At 45.8% G+C, this 15,418-nt stretch overlaps 2 protein-coding genes across 6 annotated transcripts in view; both read right to left on the bottom strand.

The window, feature by feature from the left end:
• Ankle2 (ankyrin repeat and LEM domain containing 2) overlaps positions 1 to 11,171 on the bottom strand; it is a 31,388-nt gene extending 20,217 nt beyond the window's left edge. The window contains exons 1-5 of one of the 2 annotated variants that reach the window (XM_042667254.1): positions 10,936 to 11,171; positions 6,170 to 6,634; positions 3,654 to 3,860; positions 2,190 to 2,383; positions 1,903 to 2,091 (exon numbers count right to left, since the gene is read on the bottom strand). In XM_042667254.1, the coding sequence (XP_042523188.1) occupies positions 1,903 to 2,091; positions 2,190 to 2,383; positions 3,654 to 3,860; positions 6,170 to 6,634; positions 10,936 to 11,116 (1,236 nt within the window). In that variant the 5' untranslated portion in view covers positions 11,117 to 11,171. The remainder of the gene's footprint in view (positions 1 to 1,902; positions 2,092 to 2,189; positions 2,384 to 3,653; positions 3,861 to 6,169; positions 6,635 to 10,935) is intronic. The other variant, XM_042667253.1, reaches the window with a different exon arrangement.
• A 1,064-nt stretch (positions 11,172 to 12,235) lies between these two features.
• Positions 12,236 to 15,418, bottom strand: part of Golga3 (golgin A3) — a 48,299-nt gene continuing 45,116 nt past the window's right edge. For all 4 annotated transcript variants that reach the window (XM_042667249.1, XM_042667252.1, XM_042667250.1 and 1 more), the window contains exon 24: positions 12,236 to 15,025. In XM_042667249.1, coding sequence (XP_042523183.1) covers positions 14,854 to 15,025 — 172 coding nt within the window. In that variant the 3' untranslated portion in view covers positions 12,236 to 14,853. The remainder of the gene's footprint in view (positions 15,026 to 15,418) is intronic.

The raw sequence follows: 15,418 nt of genomic DNA, 5'->3' as shown, positions 1-15,418 counted from the left end.
GGCCTTGATCCTCAGATTTCAGTCTCTTGAGCAGCTAGGATCACAGGTTTTTGTCTCGATGGGTCAGGGAAGGCCTCTCTAAGAGGAGCAGCAAGGTCTGGATGAGAAAGACTTGCGGGTCAACTTGATATAGCCAATATTCTTCTTTAAATTTAGGAAGGGCACACTTCACTCAGAGAAAGGATTAAGTCTTTTTCCATTCAACGTTAAAAAAGAAATGAGCTATGGGGTAAGAAAGTCCGGCTCATCACCAATTACCCATCAAAATAAGTCAAAAGTACAGTGTCCAGGCTGAGTTCAAGCCCCATAACTGTCAAAAAAATAAAAAAGTCAAAAGTAGAGCTGTGGCTCAAGTGATAGAGTGCTAGCCTTGAGCAAAAAGCTAAGGGACCTTGTCTAGGCCCTGAGTTCAAGCCCCAGGACAGGCACAAAAAAATTACCATAAATTGGTTGCATAAGGAGGATGTCATTATGACATTTCCACACACTATATTATAACATAGCCTCATCACTCCACTTAACCACCAAAAAAAAAAGCAAGAGGCAGAGCTGTAGAGCTGTGGTTCAAGTGATACAGTGCATATGTATTTTGCTCAGAAGAATTCTTTCTCTGGGCACTGTCCCTGAGCTGCTTTTGTTCAAGGTTAGAATTCTACCATTTGAGCCACAGCTCCACTTCTGGCCTTTTCTATTTATGTAGTATGGAGGGATCGAATCCATGGCTTCAAGCATGCTAGGCAAGCACTCTACCACTTGAGCCACAGTGCCACTTCCAGTTTTTTGGTGGTTTTCTTTTTTTTTTTTGGTTGTGGGGCTTGAACTCTGGGCTTAGGCACTGTCCCTGCACTCTTCAGCTCAAGGTGAGCGCTCTACCACTGGAGCTACAGCACCACTTTTGGTTTTCTGGTGGTTTAATGGAGATAAGAGTCTCTCGAACTTTCCTGCCCAGGGGCTTTGAACCCAGATCCTCAGATCTCAGCCTCCAGAGCAGCTAGGATTACAGGCATGGAGCCACCGCCCGGCTTTTCTGGTGGTTTTATTGGAGATAAAGTCTCACAGACTTTCCTTCCCCTTCCCCTGGCTGGCTTTGAACTGTAATCCTCAGATCACAGCCTCCTGAGTAGCTAGGATTGCAGGCGTTAGCCACTGGCACCAGGCACGCACACATATTTATATATACGGGTATATACACATATGTTTATGTCCATGAATGTCTATGTCTTTTCGGTCTAATATTCACATATATGTGACAATAGGATATTTGACCTTTTGAACTTGGCTTATCTCACTCAGTATGCTATTCTCCAATCCATTTTACTACCAAAAAAAAAAAGACTTCATCTTTTTCTTTACGGCTATATAATATTCTGTGGTAATAAATGTACAATTTGGGGCTGGGAGGGTGGCTCAGTGGTAGAGTGTTTGCCTTGCATGCCTGAGGCCCGGCATTTGATTCCTCAGCAACACATAATCAGAAAAAGCTGGAAGTGGTGCTGTGGCTCGTGGTAGAGCACTAGTCTTAAGCTGAAGAGCTCAGGGACAGCACCCAAGCCCAAAGCTCAGGCCCCACAACCGACAAAAAAATAAAAAATTAGAAAAAATAAATGTACAATATTTTCTTTTTCCATTCATTTGTTGTTGGGTAGGTTGGCTGATTCCACTGTTTGGCTATTATGAAGAATACTGCCTTAAGCAAGGGCATGAAGGTATAATAATTTACATCCCTCTGTATATGGGCCCAAAATTGGTAGCACGGTGTCATAGAGTAGGTCTATTTTTAGTTCTCTGAACCTCCCACATCTCTTACATCCCTTGCATGATGACCTGGAGTATCAATGAATAAAAGAACATACATGTTGGGAACACACACTTGAACTGAGAGATTCAAGAGGAAATACTCACCACTTTGTCGGGAGTGTTCAAGTATAGGTCAACAATGTAGTGGATACGCTTCTGAAGCATGCCTGGGTCATCATCTGGGTACATGAGCCGCATAAACACAGGGTTCTCCAGAGTCTCTAACGTCAGCTGACACAGGGAAGCCCGATTCTCTCTGGCAGCAACATGCATGACATTGTACCTACATCCTTCCTGAAATACCATGTGTTCCGAGCTGAATTTTTGTCAAAGTCTTTTTATAATAAGTACAGTGACCCACATGGCACAAATAATGCTGAAGGCAGACTTACCTGTACAATGGTTGGGTTGTCCCCGGAACCAATTAGATACCGGGGGTTACTCCAGATAAGATCCAAAAAGGTGTCCTCCTCACCCTTCTCTACAGCTTTCCTTAGCTTGGCCGTGAGGTCCTGTGTTCGAGGATTTTTGTAACTGTTTGCTCGCTCTTTGTTTACTGTTTCCAATTCAGATAAGCATAATCCATCTGTCGTGAAGAGATACAATTAAGGAATACTCAATTTCATAGCTTCTTCTTACCTACTCTGCTGTGCTAAGGGCTACAGCCTTCCAACAGAGGCTCAGTAGGTCTTGAGAACAGGTAAGAGGCAAAGATGGTAAAGGGCATTGCTGAATGGAATCAGATGGCCAAAAGCCTCTGAGAACAAGACATTATTTGGCACACTTGTAGGATCTGTTACAAAACTGGGTGAAGGAAGCCGGGCGCTGGTGGCTCACGCCTGTAATCCTAGCTACTCAGGAGGCTGAGATCTGAGGATCGCGGTTCAAAGCCAGCCCGGGCAGGAGAGACCGTGAGACTCCTATCTCCAATAAACCACCAGAAAACCGGAAGTGGCGCTGTAGCTCAAGTGGTAGAGCGCTCGCCTTGAGCTGAAGAGCTGAGGGACAACACCCAGGCCCAGAGTTCAAGCCCCACCACCGACAAAAAAAAAAAACAAAAAACTGGGTGAAGGAAAAGTCAGAAGCTATCACAGGAATTCTCCAACATGTAAGTATTCATGCAGAGTGGGAACTGCTCCAAATGTTTCATGGGTCTAATCACAATGCCTAAGTATGATTTAACTTGATTTCCTTCAGGGGAACTTTCTCAACCCGAGGGAGACCATGTAAGGTTAAGTAAGGGAACAAGAGAAAGAGGCAAACAAGCCTTTGGACAAGGGCCAGCTGCCCAGGTCAGGGCCCCTTTTCTCTAAACTTGCGAAGCCTATATCATTGTGTGGGAGGGAACTAGAACCAAGGTCAAGCTCCTCCAACAGGACCCTGGCTGAGTTGAGAAGCAGATGCAGTGAGATTTCTGGTTCCACCAGAGGAGGCCAACTCATAGATTTTTCAGATGGGAATGCATATTGATCTCAGCCTTAGTAGTACCCTGAATCTAGCTGGAAGCAGGAAGAGTGACAGGAGTCAGACAGAAACGGACAACAGTATCTTTTCCCATTTTTCCACGGTCCTCATGACATATTAAGTCAGAGGCCAACTCAGAGGCCAAATGGCTTCAGGCCCACTCAGCCTCTCCCAGAATCTTCTCTGAACCTACAATTGTATCCCTAAACCTACCTAGCCCAGCTCTTAGCTCCTTTTCCCTGGGGCTATTCACTGCCAGGACCTCAGCTCTTTTCCCTTCTGCCACATCAGATTTCTCTCACAGAAGGAGAAATGGAGTTGCCATACATTGGGAGAGAGGAGTCAAGATATTTTTGGAGTGAGTGATAGCGATGAACCACAATATGGTTTACCTTTCAACCCAACACTGCCGAAGAGTGGAGCTATCTTCACAGGAGACAGTGTTGGCACAGCTTTGCTTGGAGATGGGAAATAATCACTAATTCCTCTAGCAAATTTCTCAGCATCTTCTCTGGTTGGAAAAGCTTTAAATCGGGACCCTTTAATCATTTTGACAGCTTGTAATGCTTCGTTTTTGTCCTCATAAACATGGATCCTTTCTAATTAGGAAAAGTAACAAAAGAAAAACTAGAGATGAGTAACAGGATCTTGAATAGAAAGGAGACACCAGCTCTCCCTATTTGCATAGACTGTAATATATTTAAGAGGGTTGACATTGGGCTGGGAAGGTGGCTCAGTGGTAGAGCGCTTGCCTTGCATGCCTGAGGCATGCACCACATAAGCAAAAAGAAAGAAGCTAGAAATGGCACTGTGGCGCAAGTGTTAGAGTGCTAGCCTTGAGCTGAAGAGTTCAAGCCCCACGACCGGACCCAAAAAAAAAAAAGAGGGGTGACATTTTTGGTTTTACAGCTACTTTAGACACTTTCTTGGATCTGTACTTCTTGAGCAAAAAAGCTCAGGGACAATGCCCAGGCCCTGAGTCAAGCCTTAGGAGCTCACCAAAAATAAAATAAAAATAAAAACAGTATTCATTCATATATTTGTCTGTACACTTAAGTTAAAACATATTTATTAAAGTAGATTAGAGAGGCTGGGAAGGTGGCTTAGTGGTACAGTGCTTGCCTTGCATGCAAAAGGCCCTGGGTTCGATTCCTTAGCATCACATAACCAGATAGTCGGCAGTGGCGCTGTGGCTCAAGTGGTAGAGCACTAGCCTTGAGCTGAAGAGCTGAGGGACAGCACCCAGTCCCAGAGTTCAAGCCCTGTGCACGTGTGTGTGTGCGTGCGCGTGCGCACGCACACACACACACACACAAATTAGAAATAAAAATGTTTAAAAATATAAAATCTATAAACAGGGGTCAGGTGTGATGCAGGAAGTGGTTACATCTCACAAGTAATAGTTTTTTTCATATATGCTATATGTACTTTTTGTATTATACTACAATAAAGATTTTTTTATCTTGGGGAGTACTAGGGTTTGAACTAAGGGCTCTATATTGTGCCACTTAAGCCATGCCTCCAGCCTTGTTTTCTTTAAGGTCACTTTTCGGTAGGATCTCACATATTCACCTGGGGCTACCTACCTATACCTACCTACGTAGTAGAGACGGCAGGTGCACCCACCACGCCTAGCTTTATTGGTTAAGATGGGATCTTGCCAACCTTCAGCCCAGGCTTGCCTTGACTGGCTATCTTCTCACTCTCCATTTCCTGAGACGACAGGTGTGAGCCATAGCACCTGGCTTAACTGAGGGTTTTCTACAACAAGCTACTTCTATAGCAATAAAGACTAAAAACCCCATCACGGCCACTTCCCAACATCACTGACTCTTCACTGAAAAGATCAGATGGTTGAACCAGGGATGGATGCAGCTTGGTGGCAGGTGCTTGTCTACTACTCGAGTGCCTGGGCTATATCCTTAGCATGGCAAAAAACAAAATCAAAACATGCAACTGTACTCCACTTCATTCAATGTGCAGGGTATTTTTAACCAATCTCCCATTCTCAAGCATTACCACAAATACGAGCACAAGCATAGTAACAGCATGCAATTTATTTTTTTTTCCAGTCCTGGGGCTTGAAATCTGGGCCTGGGTGCTGTCTCTGAACTTTTGCACTCAAGGATAGTATTCTACCACTTGAGCCACAGCTCTACTTTTGGCTTTTTGTGGTTAGTTGAAGAGCATCACAGACTTTCCTGCTGCAGTTGGCTTTGAACCAGATCTCAGCCTTCCAAGTAGCTATGATTACAGGTGTGAGCTATTGGCACCTGGCTGATATTCCAATCGACATCAAGTTTCCATTATGGTTTCCAATGCTAAGTTTTGTGTAAAATCATCATTCTTTGGTGCTGATAACTTTATTTTTACACTCACTGGTCATCTGTAATCATTAATCTAAGACATTCAGGTTAAAGTTTTTTAATTTTTAAAATTTAACAAGGTAGAAGATGATTAATCAAAGTTGCTAACAAGCCAGGCACTAAGGATCTGAGGACTGCAGATCAAAGCCAGCCTAGGCAGGAAAATCTGTGAAACTCATCTCCAATTAGTCACCAAAAAAGCCAGAAGTCAAGCTGGTTCGAGTGGTAGAGCACTAGCCGTAAGCAAAAAAACTCAGGAACAGAGTGTAGGCCCTGCGTTCAAGCCTCAGGACCGGTGCCCATGTGCACGTGAGCGCGCGCGCACACACGCACGCACGCACACACACACACACACACACACACACACACACACACACACACACACACAGCCTCCAAATAGTAAATAATCAGTATTTTTAAGTCATGCATTTTAAGTATCCAGTTTCCTTAACAAATATTAAAACTTCTTCCTTAGATTTATAAAACATTTAGGAAGGTAACCAATGTCACGAACAGTTAAGCTTAGGGAGTGAGCACATTACCACTTCTCATAGGACCATCCTCGTTCCCCGGGCACACTCCATAGTATAGGGCTCGCTCCTTAGATGCTGTCACTCCAGTCTTGTGGGCGTCAATTTCCACTGAGGGGCTGAAGGGCAACAAACAGGGCTTAGATGGCATAACTTCTTCCTCTGGAGGGTTCAAGCCCACACTGTAACCAAAATCTCTGTCTTCGGAAAACCTGGTCTGTTCTGCTCTGGCACAAGTGGGGACCTGTGGTCCACTCTGCCTGGATGCTGGAGGCGCTGCTTCACTGGGGTTGGGAAGACACAGAGGCAAGGTTCCACCTTGTTCTAGTAAAGCCCGAGCCAATTTCTTCTCAAAAATGAACCTTGTGGTTGATGTAATGGGTCCACAATTCAAGCCAGCTTTGACAATTTCTTCTCTAAGGTCATCTGGATCCAGGAGTTTCAACTTAGCTAACACGACATCCATTGTCACGTCACCTAAAGTCAAGAGAGCGACAATCAACTTGCTGGGCTGGGAGTGTACTTCAGTGGTAGAAGATGGTTCCCCACAGGACCCCACCTTTCACACGGGGTCCTTATTCTGAAGTCACCTTTCAAGCTTGTCCTAGTAGTTTTAGGTTTTGTCCCAGCAATCAAGCAAACCTAAATAGAACTATATAACCTTATGTTACATCACTATGACCTCTACCAATTTTTTAAGCTCTAAGCCTTAGGTTCCCTCCCTATAAAACAGACCTAACAGCTCTACATTTAGTTTACAATGAAAATTAGATATGATGCACGTAGAGTCTGTACTATCAGTTCTGACACTGATTGTGCACAAATGTCAGTTATAATTATTAAGCTGTAAAAGAACAAAGCCTTAATATTTCAGAGTGAATAATAGCATGCTAGAAAGTCAGAATAAAAACAAAAAAACGTAAGGTCAGGCATGATGTTATATGCCTATCATCTCAGTACTTGAGAGATTGAGGCAGGAGGGTCCAGAGTTTGAAGCCATATGGGCTACAGAGGAAATTCCTGTTGGGCAATACATAACATTAAAGAAAACAAAACAAGGGATCATACCTGTAATCCTAGCTACCCAAGAAGCTGAAATCTCATTATCTCAGTGCAAAGCCAGCCTGGGCAGTAAAGACTATGAGACTCTTTTCTCCAATAAACTGCTCAGAAAACCAGAAGTGGCACTGTGGCTCAAAGTATAAGAGTGCTAACCTTGAACAAAAAAGGTCAGGGACAGTACCCAGGCCCTGAGTTCAAGCCCCATGACTGACAAAAAACAAGACAAACAAAAAATAAGTACCAAAAATGTATACTATTACTAACAGTGTATTAGTAGTGGAGTCTCTTTTTGTGTTCGTGTGTATACACAGAAACAAAGCTAAGATAGAAACTCATAGGCTTGGTTACAAATTAGACTAGGAAGGAACCAGGAAAAGAGGGTAAGGAAGAAGAGTAACATTTCTGATTGTAAGCATTTAGATATCTATTCTGATACTCAAGAGGCAAGTCAACAAAGATGGTGGAGATCCCCAAATGCAACACAAACCAAAACAAATGAGCCTAACTATTGCAATGGATAACAAGAGTGGTGGAAACTGACTCAAGTGACTCTGAAAACCAGGGTGTCTCTAGAAAAGCATTGTACACAATTACAAAAACTAATGGCTATGTTTCCCACAATAAAATGGGCAGGTATTCTGAAGTTATTTTATATTTATTCTACAATGAAGCAAATGATTAAATACATTCTTGCTTCTGACACAGAAAGGGACATGTGATGAGATCAGGGGTCAGGAAACCTCTCCTGGAAGGGCCAGAGTAGCACTTGAAATTTTGTGAGCCAGGACGCCACTCCAGCACTCAAGAACAGCTATTAATTACACATAAGAATGCAGCACTGTGCTCTAAGGAGCTTTTACTCACAAGTGGGGACCACAGTTCACTGGCCCCTGAGCCTATAATAAGCTCACTGATGCAGCACTGAAATCTAAGAGTTGGTAAAACATCACTAGTCTTGTGTAGATTGACTGACCTGCATAGACTATGTGACAGACAAGCAGGCAGAGATGTGAACTGTGCTAAGTCTGTAGTATCGACAACAGTACGGTATCATTCACTCCTCCTTCTCACAGGTGCAGTATAATTATGTAACATACTAACAAGTAGGGAATCTCAATCAATGGTATACACAATTTCTTTAAATTTTTTTATATTAAAATGATTGTAGAATCAAAAGAGGTTGCAAAACTGGAGCAGTGTTCCCATGGGCTCATCACCCAGTTTCCCTTGTAAGGTGCACATAACTATGGTACATTATCAAAAGCAGGAAAGCAACCTCACATAATACAGTGAACAAACTGTGGATCTAGCCAATCTCTACAGGCATTCTTTTTGTGTAAGATTTCTTGACAGTTTATCACATGTACAGACTTGGGTATTCACCATGAGCACACAGAAATGTTTCATCACGCCGGGCCGGGCGCCGGTGGCTCACGTGAGGATCGCAGTTCAAAGCCAGCTGGGGCAGGAAAGGCCGTGAGACTCTTATCTCAAATAAACCACTCAGAAAACTGATGCTGTGGCTCAAGTGGTCCCTCAGCTGAAGAGCTGAGGAACAGCGCCCAGGCCCGGAGTTCAACTGACAAAAAAATTTTAAAAAAATGTCCCATCACCAAAAATCTCCCTCCTGCTGCTCCTTACAGTGACATCCAACCTCTGCCACTGTCCCCAACACTGGTTATTATTAATTTGTTTCTATCACAATAAAGTTTCAGACCTTTTGCCACTGACTTTTCTCACTTAGCACAAAGCCCCCGAATGCCATCCAGGTTGTTGAGTGGACCCTGCTAAGGACCACCTCAGAGTATACATACGCCAGTCTGTTTAACCAGTCATTACGTGAGGGGCATCTGGGCTATTTCCAGTTTGGGGCAATTACAAGTAAGATTGTTCTTAACATTCATATATGAGTTTTGTGTGAAGCAGTTACATTTCTCTAGAACAAATCTCAGGAATGTATGGCAGACCTAACTTCCTTGAGATGCTGCCAGACAGGGTGATTTCACTATTTAACCTTCCTTTTCTTTTTTTTGTTGATTATAGAGCTTGAACTCAGCCTGGGCACTGTCCCTGAGCTCTTCAGCTCTACCACCTGAGGCACAGTGCCACTTCCACTATTTAACATTTCTACCCATAATGCAGGAAAGATTTGGTTTCTCAACATCTCTGACTACTTTTTTAAAGAATAGTATTTTTTTTTACCTTAGTGTAGTGGTATCTTAATTATTGCCCTATCTTCTGATAATGCCAGCTTTTTCACCAGTTCAGTTGGTTTGTATGTTTCTTTGTAATCTTGTACATACCTAAAATGCTTACAATCGAACTACCAGAAATGGGAAAGAAACTCTTAAATGGAAAAAAGATGCTGCAAACTGTAGTGTCTTAGTGCTATAGCCTACTGCAGTGCCACACTCATTCTTCTGATTCAGTGCTTCCATTCTTAGTGTCTTGCATTAAGTTTTTTGGTAGCGTTAATGGTGTAAATGCATAAATAAGCATTTTACTTACCCTAACATCTTCTTAAGGGAACAAGAGAAGGCAAAGTCCAACGTGATGGAGGGTGCTGGACTCACTGTCCACAGATCTACATTCCATCTGGCCTTTGCCTCAGGCCTGTTTGATACCAAGAGCCTGACCTTCCAGCATCTATTTCTTCAGTTGTAAAACAAACACTTGAGCAATAAATTATCCTTGAGGAAGGCTGAGAATGTAGCTCAGAGGTAGAGTGATTGCTTACCACATGCAAGACCTTGGGTTCAATACCCAGCACCACTAAATAAATAAGTTGCATATAATTCCAGTGGTATGTGAGGCCTTAAGTACTCTTAAGAACCTGTTTAGTCCTGAGTTTCGAAGGTGAGGGTTAGCAGTTTTGCTTTCTACTAATGTCATCTTCCTGGAATGTATCAGTCTTCTAGCAAGAGGGTGAATAAAACATGGTCCCCTGAAGAACACAGCGTGGTAAGCAACAACTGCAGTACAGGAAGGCTGAAGAGCTAACACAAGCTTCAGATGACACTGGGTCCAAATCAGCAAGTTCCCCAAATAACCCCAAGCCTGCCAACCTCCTAGTGAGCTTCTAGTCTTAGAACTTTCCTATCGTCTATGTGTTGAATGCTCCTGACTTTCTGTTTGTTGTTGCTGTTGTTTTCCTTTTGTGGGTCACGCGCGGGGTTTGAACTCAGGGACTGGGCACCACCCATTAACGTTTTTGCTCCAGGCCAGCACTCTACCACCTGGGCCACAGCGCCTCTTAGGGTTTTCGGGTTTTCAGGCTTCAAACCGTGATCCTCAGATCTCCGCCTCCGGAGTGGCCAGGACTGACTCCCGGGTGTTCCCTGGCAGCCCAGCCCGAGGCGCGACACCAACCCCACGGGTCGCAAGGCCCGTCTTTCCGACGCTCCGGCCGCACCAGAGCGGCGGGGCTCCCGCTCCGTCAGGCCCGGGCGGGCCGCTCGGCGACGCGCGGACCCGCACCGCACAGCCCGCTTCCGGGTCTGTTACTTCAGCTTGACGCCAGCCACCCCGCCGTCGGCCCGACGCAGTCGCCGGGCCCGCCCTCCCGCTCCCCGCGGGCCCCGACCCCGGGCCGCCCTCGCGCTCCGTCCAGCCCGGTAACGCACCGGGCTCCGCGCTCAGACGCGCCGAGAGCGCGGCCTCCTCCGCTCCCTTCCGGCCCGCCTCCCTCCGGGCCACCGGCCGCCGCCGCGCCTCACCTGAGCGGGGCTCCGGCGCCGCGCGGGGAGGCGGGGCGGGCGTCCGGCTCCCGCCAGGGCCCCGCGGCCGCTTCTCCAGCCGCCGCACCAGCCAGCGCACGGCGAGGAGCAGCACCGAGGCGCCCAGCAGCTCCCAGGCCAGCGCCGCCCATTCGGCCGCCGCCAGCCGCGGCCACGGCATCGCCGCCTCCCGTGTCCGACAGCGGCCCGGCCGCGGCTGCCCGCGTGGCTTCCGGCGCCCCGCCGCCTCAGGCCCCGCCCGGCTGCCCGCGCCGCTGCCTAGGCGGGGGCCCAGCTCGGGGGAGGCGGAGCGGCGCGCGCGCCCGGCGTCTCCCGCTCACGGGGGCGGGGCGGGGCGGGGCGGGGCGGGGCCCGCGGCGGCGAGGAGGGTCCGGTCCGCGCGAGCGCCTCAGGCAGCGGCGCGGGCAGCTGGCGCGGCTCTGACGCAAGCGCGTCGCCTGCGCCCCGGGGGGCGGAGCCGGCGGCGGCGTCCGGCCGCGAGGCCGGGCGGGGTCGGGCGGGTCTCGTCCCGCCGTGGGGTGGGGGAGCCCTGCGTGCGGGCCCCGGCCGGGCGGGACGCGGGAACGTCCGCCCGCCCCAGCGGCCCGGTGGGAGCCCCGGTGGCCCGGGGGCTGTGGGCGCGGAGCCGGTGAGACCCGAGTCCACTTTCCGCGGCTCTCGACAGAGTCACTGCCCAGTGAGAAGAGAAGGCCAGCGGGCCCGCAAGCCTCCCGGGCTGCTGCAGGTCCCCCCGTCTAGGACGGGCCCGGGGCCATGCTGGCTACTGTTACTGGCTGAAACAGGATGACAGCGGTATTAGCAGCCCACCCTGACCGCTGCCCAGAACCTGCTTTCCAGTACTTTAGAGTGTAGTCGCATAACCATTACATGAGCTAATAAAATGGAGGTGTAGGAAGAAAACGCCAACCCACTCAAATCCTGAGACTGGCTGCTTTTTGCATTTTTTTCAAACCACAGGTTTATTAATAGTAATATTTAGCTGAAAACTATACTTGGCTAACCCTTATTGATTAGGAATAAAGGACAAATGAAAAAAGAAATAAGGAGTGACAGGACTAAGATGTAAGAATCATGTGATCAGTATTAGCCTATCAGAGCCCCTGTCCCGCACACTTCTCTTCCCGTGCTGCTTGCCACACAGCCTACAAAGGAGAGACAACGTCGTGCGTCTCCTGCTTGGTCTAAAGCAACAAACCGTGACAGAACAGAATTCTCTTTCTAAACTCACTTTAACATAGGGTTTAACGTGAGATAAAAAATTAAAATGAAACTTCTCCAATGAAATATGAAAACCTTTACCAAAAATAGTTTATTGCACAAAATTTAAGGAATTCCCAAGCACACTTATATCCATAAAAAAAACCAACATGCTTTTTAAAGTTACAATCTGTGACACATGGTGACACCTTTCCTAGGAAACCCCCAACCTGAGGACTCTTTGAAGAAGGTTGTTGTTTTTGCTTTTTTTTTTTTTAAATAGAAATGAGAAACAAAACCACTGAAATTTTCAGACCCTCCTAAAGCATCAACCCAAGGATCGTATCAGACCCTGAAACCACTACAAAATGATATATATTTTTTTTAACTCTGTAGTAGGTGTATTAGATTAAGGCTCATTTTGCCTCACACCCCGGTGTTACTAATGTTACTAGAGTCTTTGGTAGAAAGACTCTAGGGCATTTTTGTTTCAAATAGACTGGTCCCTTTCACTTCCAGAATCTTTATATGACACCTTATTTTTGTTTAAGAAAATATTCATGGACATAGGAATACAGGGACTATTGGCCTTTCCCTATACCAACTGAGTGTAGGAGACCTCTGATCCAGAACTGTAGGTGTGCATAAAAATCGATGCACAAAGATGGACAGAGGCTGGAGCTGTCCCTTCATGGGACCAATGTGGCCCTGGCAATGAGACTCACACAGAATGATGGCAAGGCCTAGAGGAGTTGCCGTTTCTGAGGGTACACATACCCATACTCAGTACAACAGAGCAAAAGAAAAGCGATAAGGACAAAAGAAGAAAGGGATGAGGACAGGAGAAGGACTTTTACTTGGTAAATTAAGCAAGAATGAGTTTCTCCTAAGACAAAAGAAAAATAGTAAGCCCCACCCAAAGTCCTGAGCAGGAGGGAGAAAAATCCTGCCACAGAACAAGCCCAGGCATTATTTCTTAAAACAAGATAATACAACCAAAATAAATAAGAATGTAAACTACCATCTTTCTTTCCTATTAGGACAAGAACAATGTAGTTAAAACCATCTCCAGGAATTTAGCACCAGCTTTGAGCAAAAAGCTAAATGACAGTGCCCAGGCCCTGAGTTCAAGCCCCAGTATGGGCACAAAAAACAATTTCCAATTTAAGATAGGGTATATTTAAAATGAAGTTTTCAAGTATTATTTCAAGATTAGCCCTGTACAAATTCTATACATATTTTAAAAGTTCTGATACTTGCTAGGGGATATTTTCGAAACACCAAACATCTTTCAATCTCTTCAGTGCATCAATCAGTTAACCTTCTAACACTATATATTACAAGAGAACATAAACAACTTAAAATTCCATACTGTTTTCTCAACAAAGAAGCCACAGGTATTCTACCAACAAGGCTGATCAATAACACTTAGAAATTCACTTTCATATCAGATCTGCTTGCACAAGCCACTTAGACCTCCTTCTTTCCTTCTAACTCATAACAAGTTTTATTTTAGATCTTCTTACCAAACTAGGGGGGAACTTAAAGACTTCAATTCTCTGTCAGCACACACCTGTAGCAAATCCCAGGAAAATCTCACGAAGTAGGTGCTGGACAAAGCATCTGTCTCTAAACCTCCTGTGTCTTAGGGGATCAATACGACCTTCTTCCAGACACTATGACTTCAGGTAACACTGGCATCCTCCAAGGGCCAGGGGTCTCTCCTGAGTGCTAATACTCATACACAGGCTTGAGTAAACACCAACCATCTCATGGAGCATGGAGGTACAGCCTACTACCTGTAGATGAGTTTAAAGCCCCTTCCACTCTCCTTCGGGTCCCTGCACTCCTCAAATGTCAGTTCAGTTTGTGGGGACACTGGTGTCCTGTGTCTCCTGGTGGCCACTGAGCCCAATCAAGGGTCTGACTTAGTCTTACCTGGTGACAGCTAAGTGGGTAGTGACCACACAGGACTAGTGGCATTAACAGGTCAGTGCTATAAATTTCAAAGACATTGACAGAAGACTGTCAAGAAAAACAAAAACAAGAAACCTTTTCTGTGCAAGAATATTTGGTTTTAGAAGGTAAGTAATATTTCCTAAAACATAACTTTATGACATCCCTAAATCCTACACATAACAATTCCCAACAGCAAATTTTCAAAATGCAGTCAATAAAGACAATTAGATCCTTCCTTAAATAATATAGGCATAGGCTTTTAAAAAGACTTCCGGTATTTATGTACACAGCTTATGGTGGGATGGCTATTAAGAAGTGAGTGAAAAGCTAAAGGTAAAAGTGATACTGCAGCAAAGTAAAACTCTTACTGAGTGAAACAGGAAGGTGAGAAACATCATCCTAGCCTGCCCAGGCACTGCTGACCACACACCCTGTTGTGCAAAGTTCCAACTAGGACCTGGCTGATGGCATCACCTACCATTACTCATAAGAGGCCTCCTTCTGCAAATAACCCATCAAGCACTTCATTGAAGACTGTTTTTTAAGATTTGGTCATTTCATGGGAAAAGCTAGTTGTGATTTCAAATGACTCATCCTCGGCTCTCCTTCTGTTATTTTACTCCTTGTTAAAGGCAAAAGTAAAATTTATATGTCATCTTAGAAAAATGTCAAATAAATAATATTGACAAAAGAACATTCCTTTACACAGATGCCCACATTTGGTGGCAACAAAGAAGATGGTCACTGATTCAGCCCTCCTCTGGAAGCCCTACTTTGACCATGTGGCTCTGTGTCTCCCTTGGGGTGGGCATGCTCTCCCGAGGCAGCTTCCACCTGAGCCCATGAGGACAGAGACTCGTGCACAGTGATGGTGTGTTCCTCCATCTGGCGTTGTAGACTGTCCATCTCCTGCCTGAGGACATGAGATAAGGGAAAGGAAGATCTGGTTACATGAGGCCCAGGCAGACCAACCATCAATAGCTGCCACTAACAAACTGTGGAGTTGATGCACTGGCTCATTGGCATGTATGGTGCTTTCAGAGACTAACAAATATGTAACCAGGTAGCAAAACCAGCCATCCTCTCAGAATACAAGTGTTTTAAGCATCTGTCTTCATTTTTGGCAGAACCCAGGAGACCATCTGGCTCAGCTTCTGCTTGAGAGATACTTCTGCCAGGACCATGTTAAAGATGAAAGACAATACACCCAAGAGTCCATGCTGACCAACTCATATGTGGGAGCTATCACCTGCCCATGGAAACGTTATCTTGCATGCCCCATGACACTGGCCTCTTGTATCCTAAG

The sequence above is a fragment of the Dipodomys spectabilis genome, unplaced genomic scaffold, assembly GCF_019054845.1.
Source record: "Dipodomys spectabilis isolate Male_0828 unplaced genomic scaffold, ASM1905484v1 ptg000385l, whole genome shotgun sequence".
Lineage (NCBI taxonomy): Eukaryota > Metazoa > Chordata > Mammalia > Rodentia > Heteromyidae > Dipodomys > Dipodomys spectabilis.
Note: the sequence above shows the minus strand (reverse complement) of the source record. Positions and strands in the feature narration are given on the sequence as shown.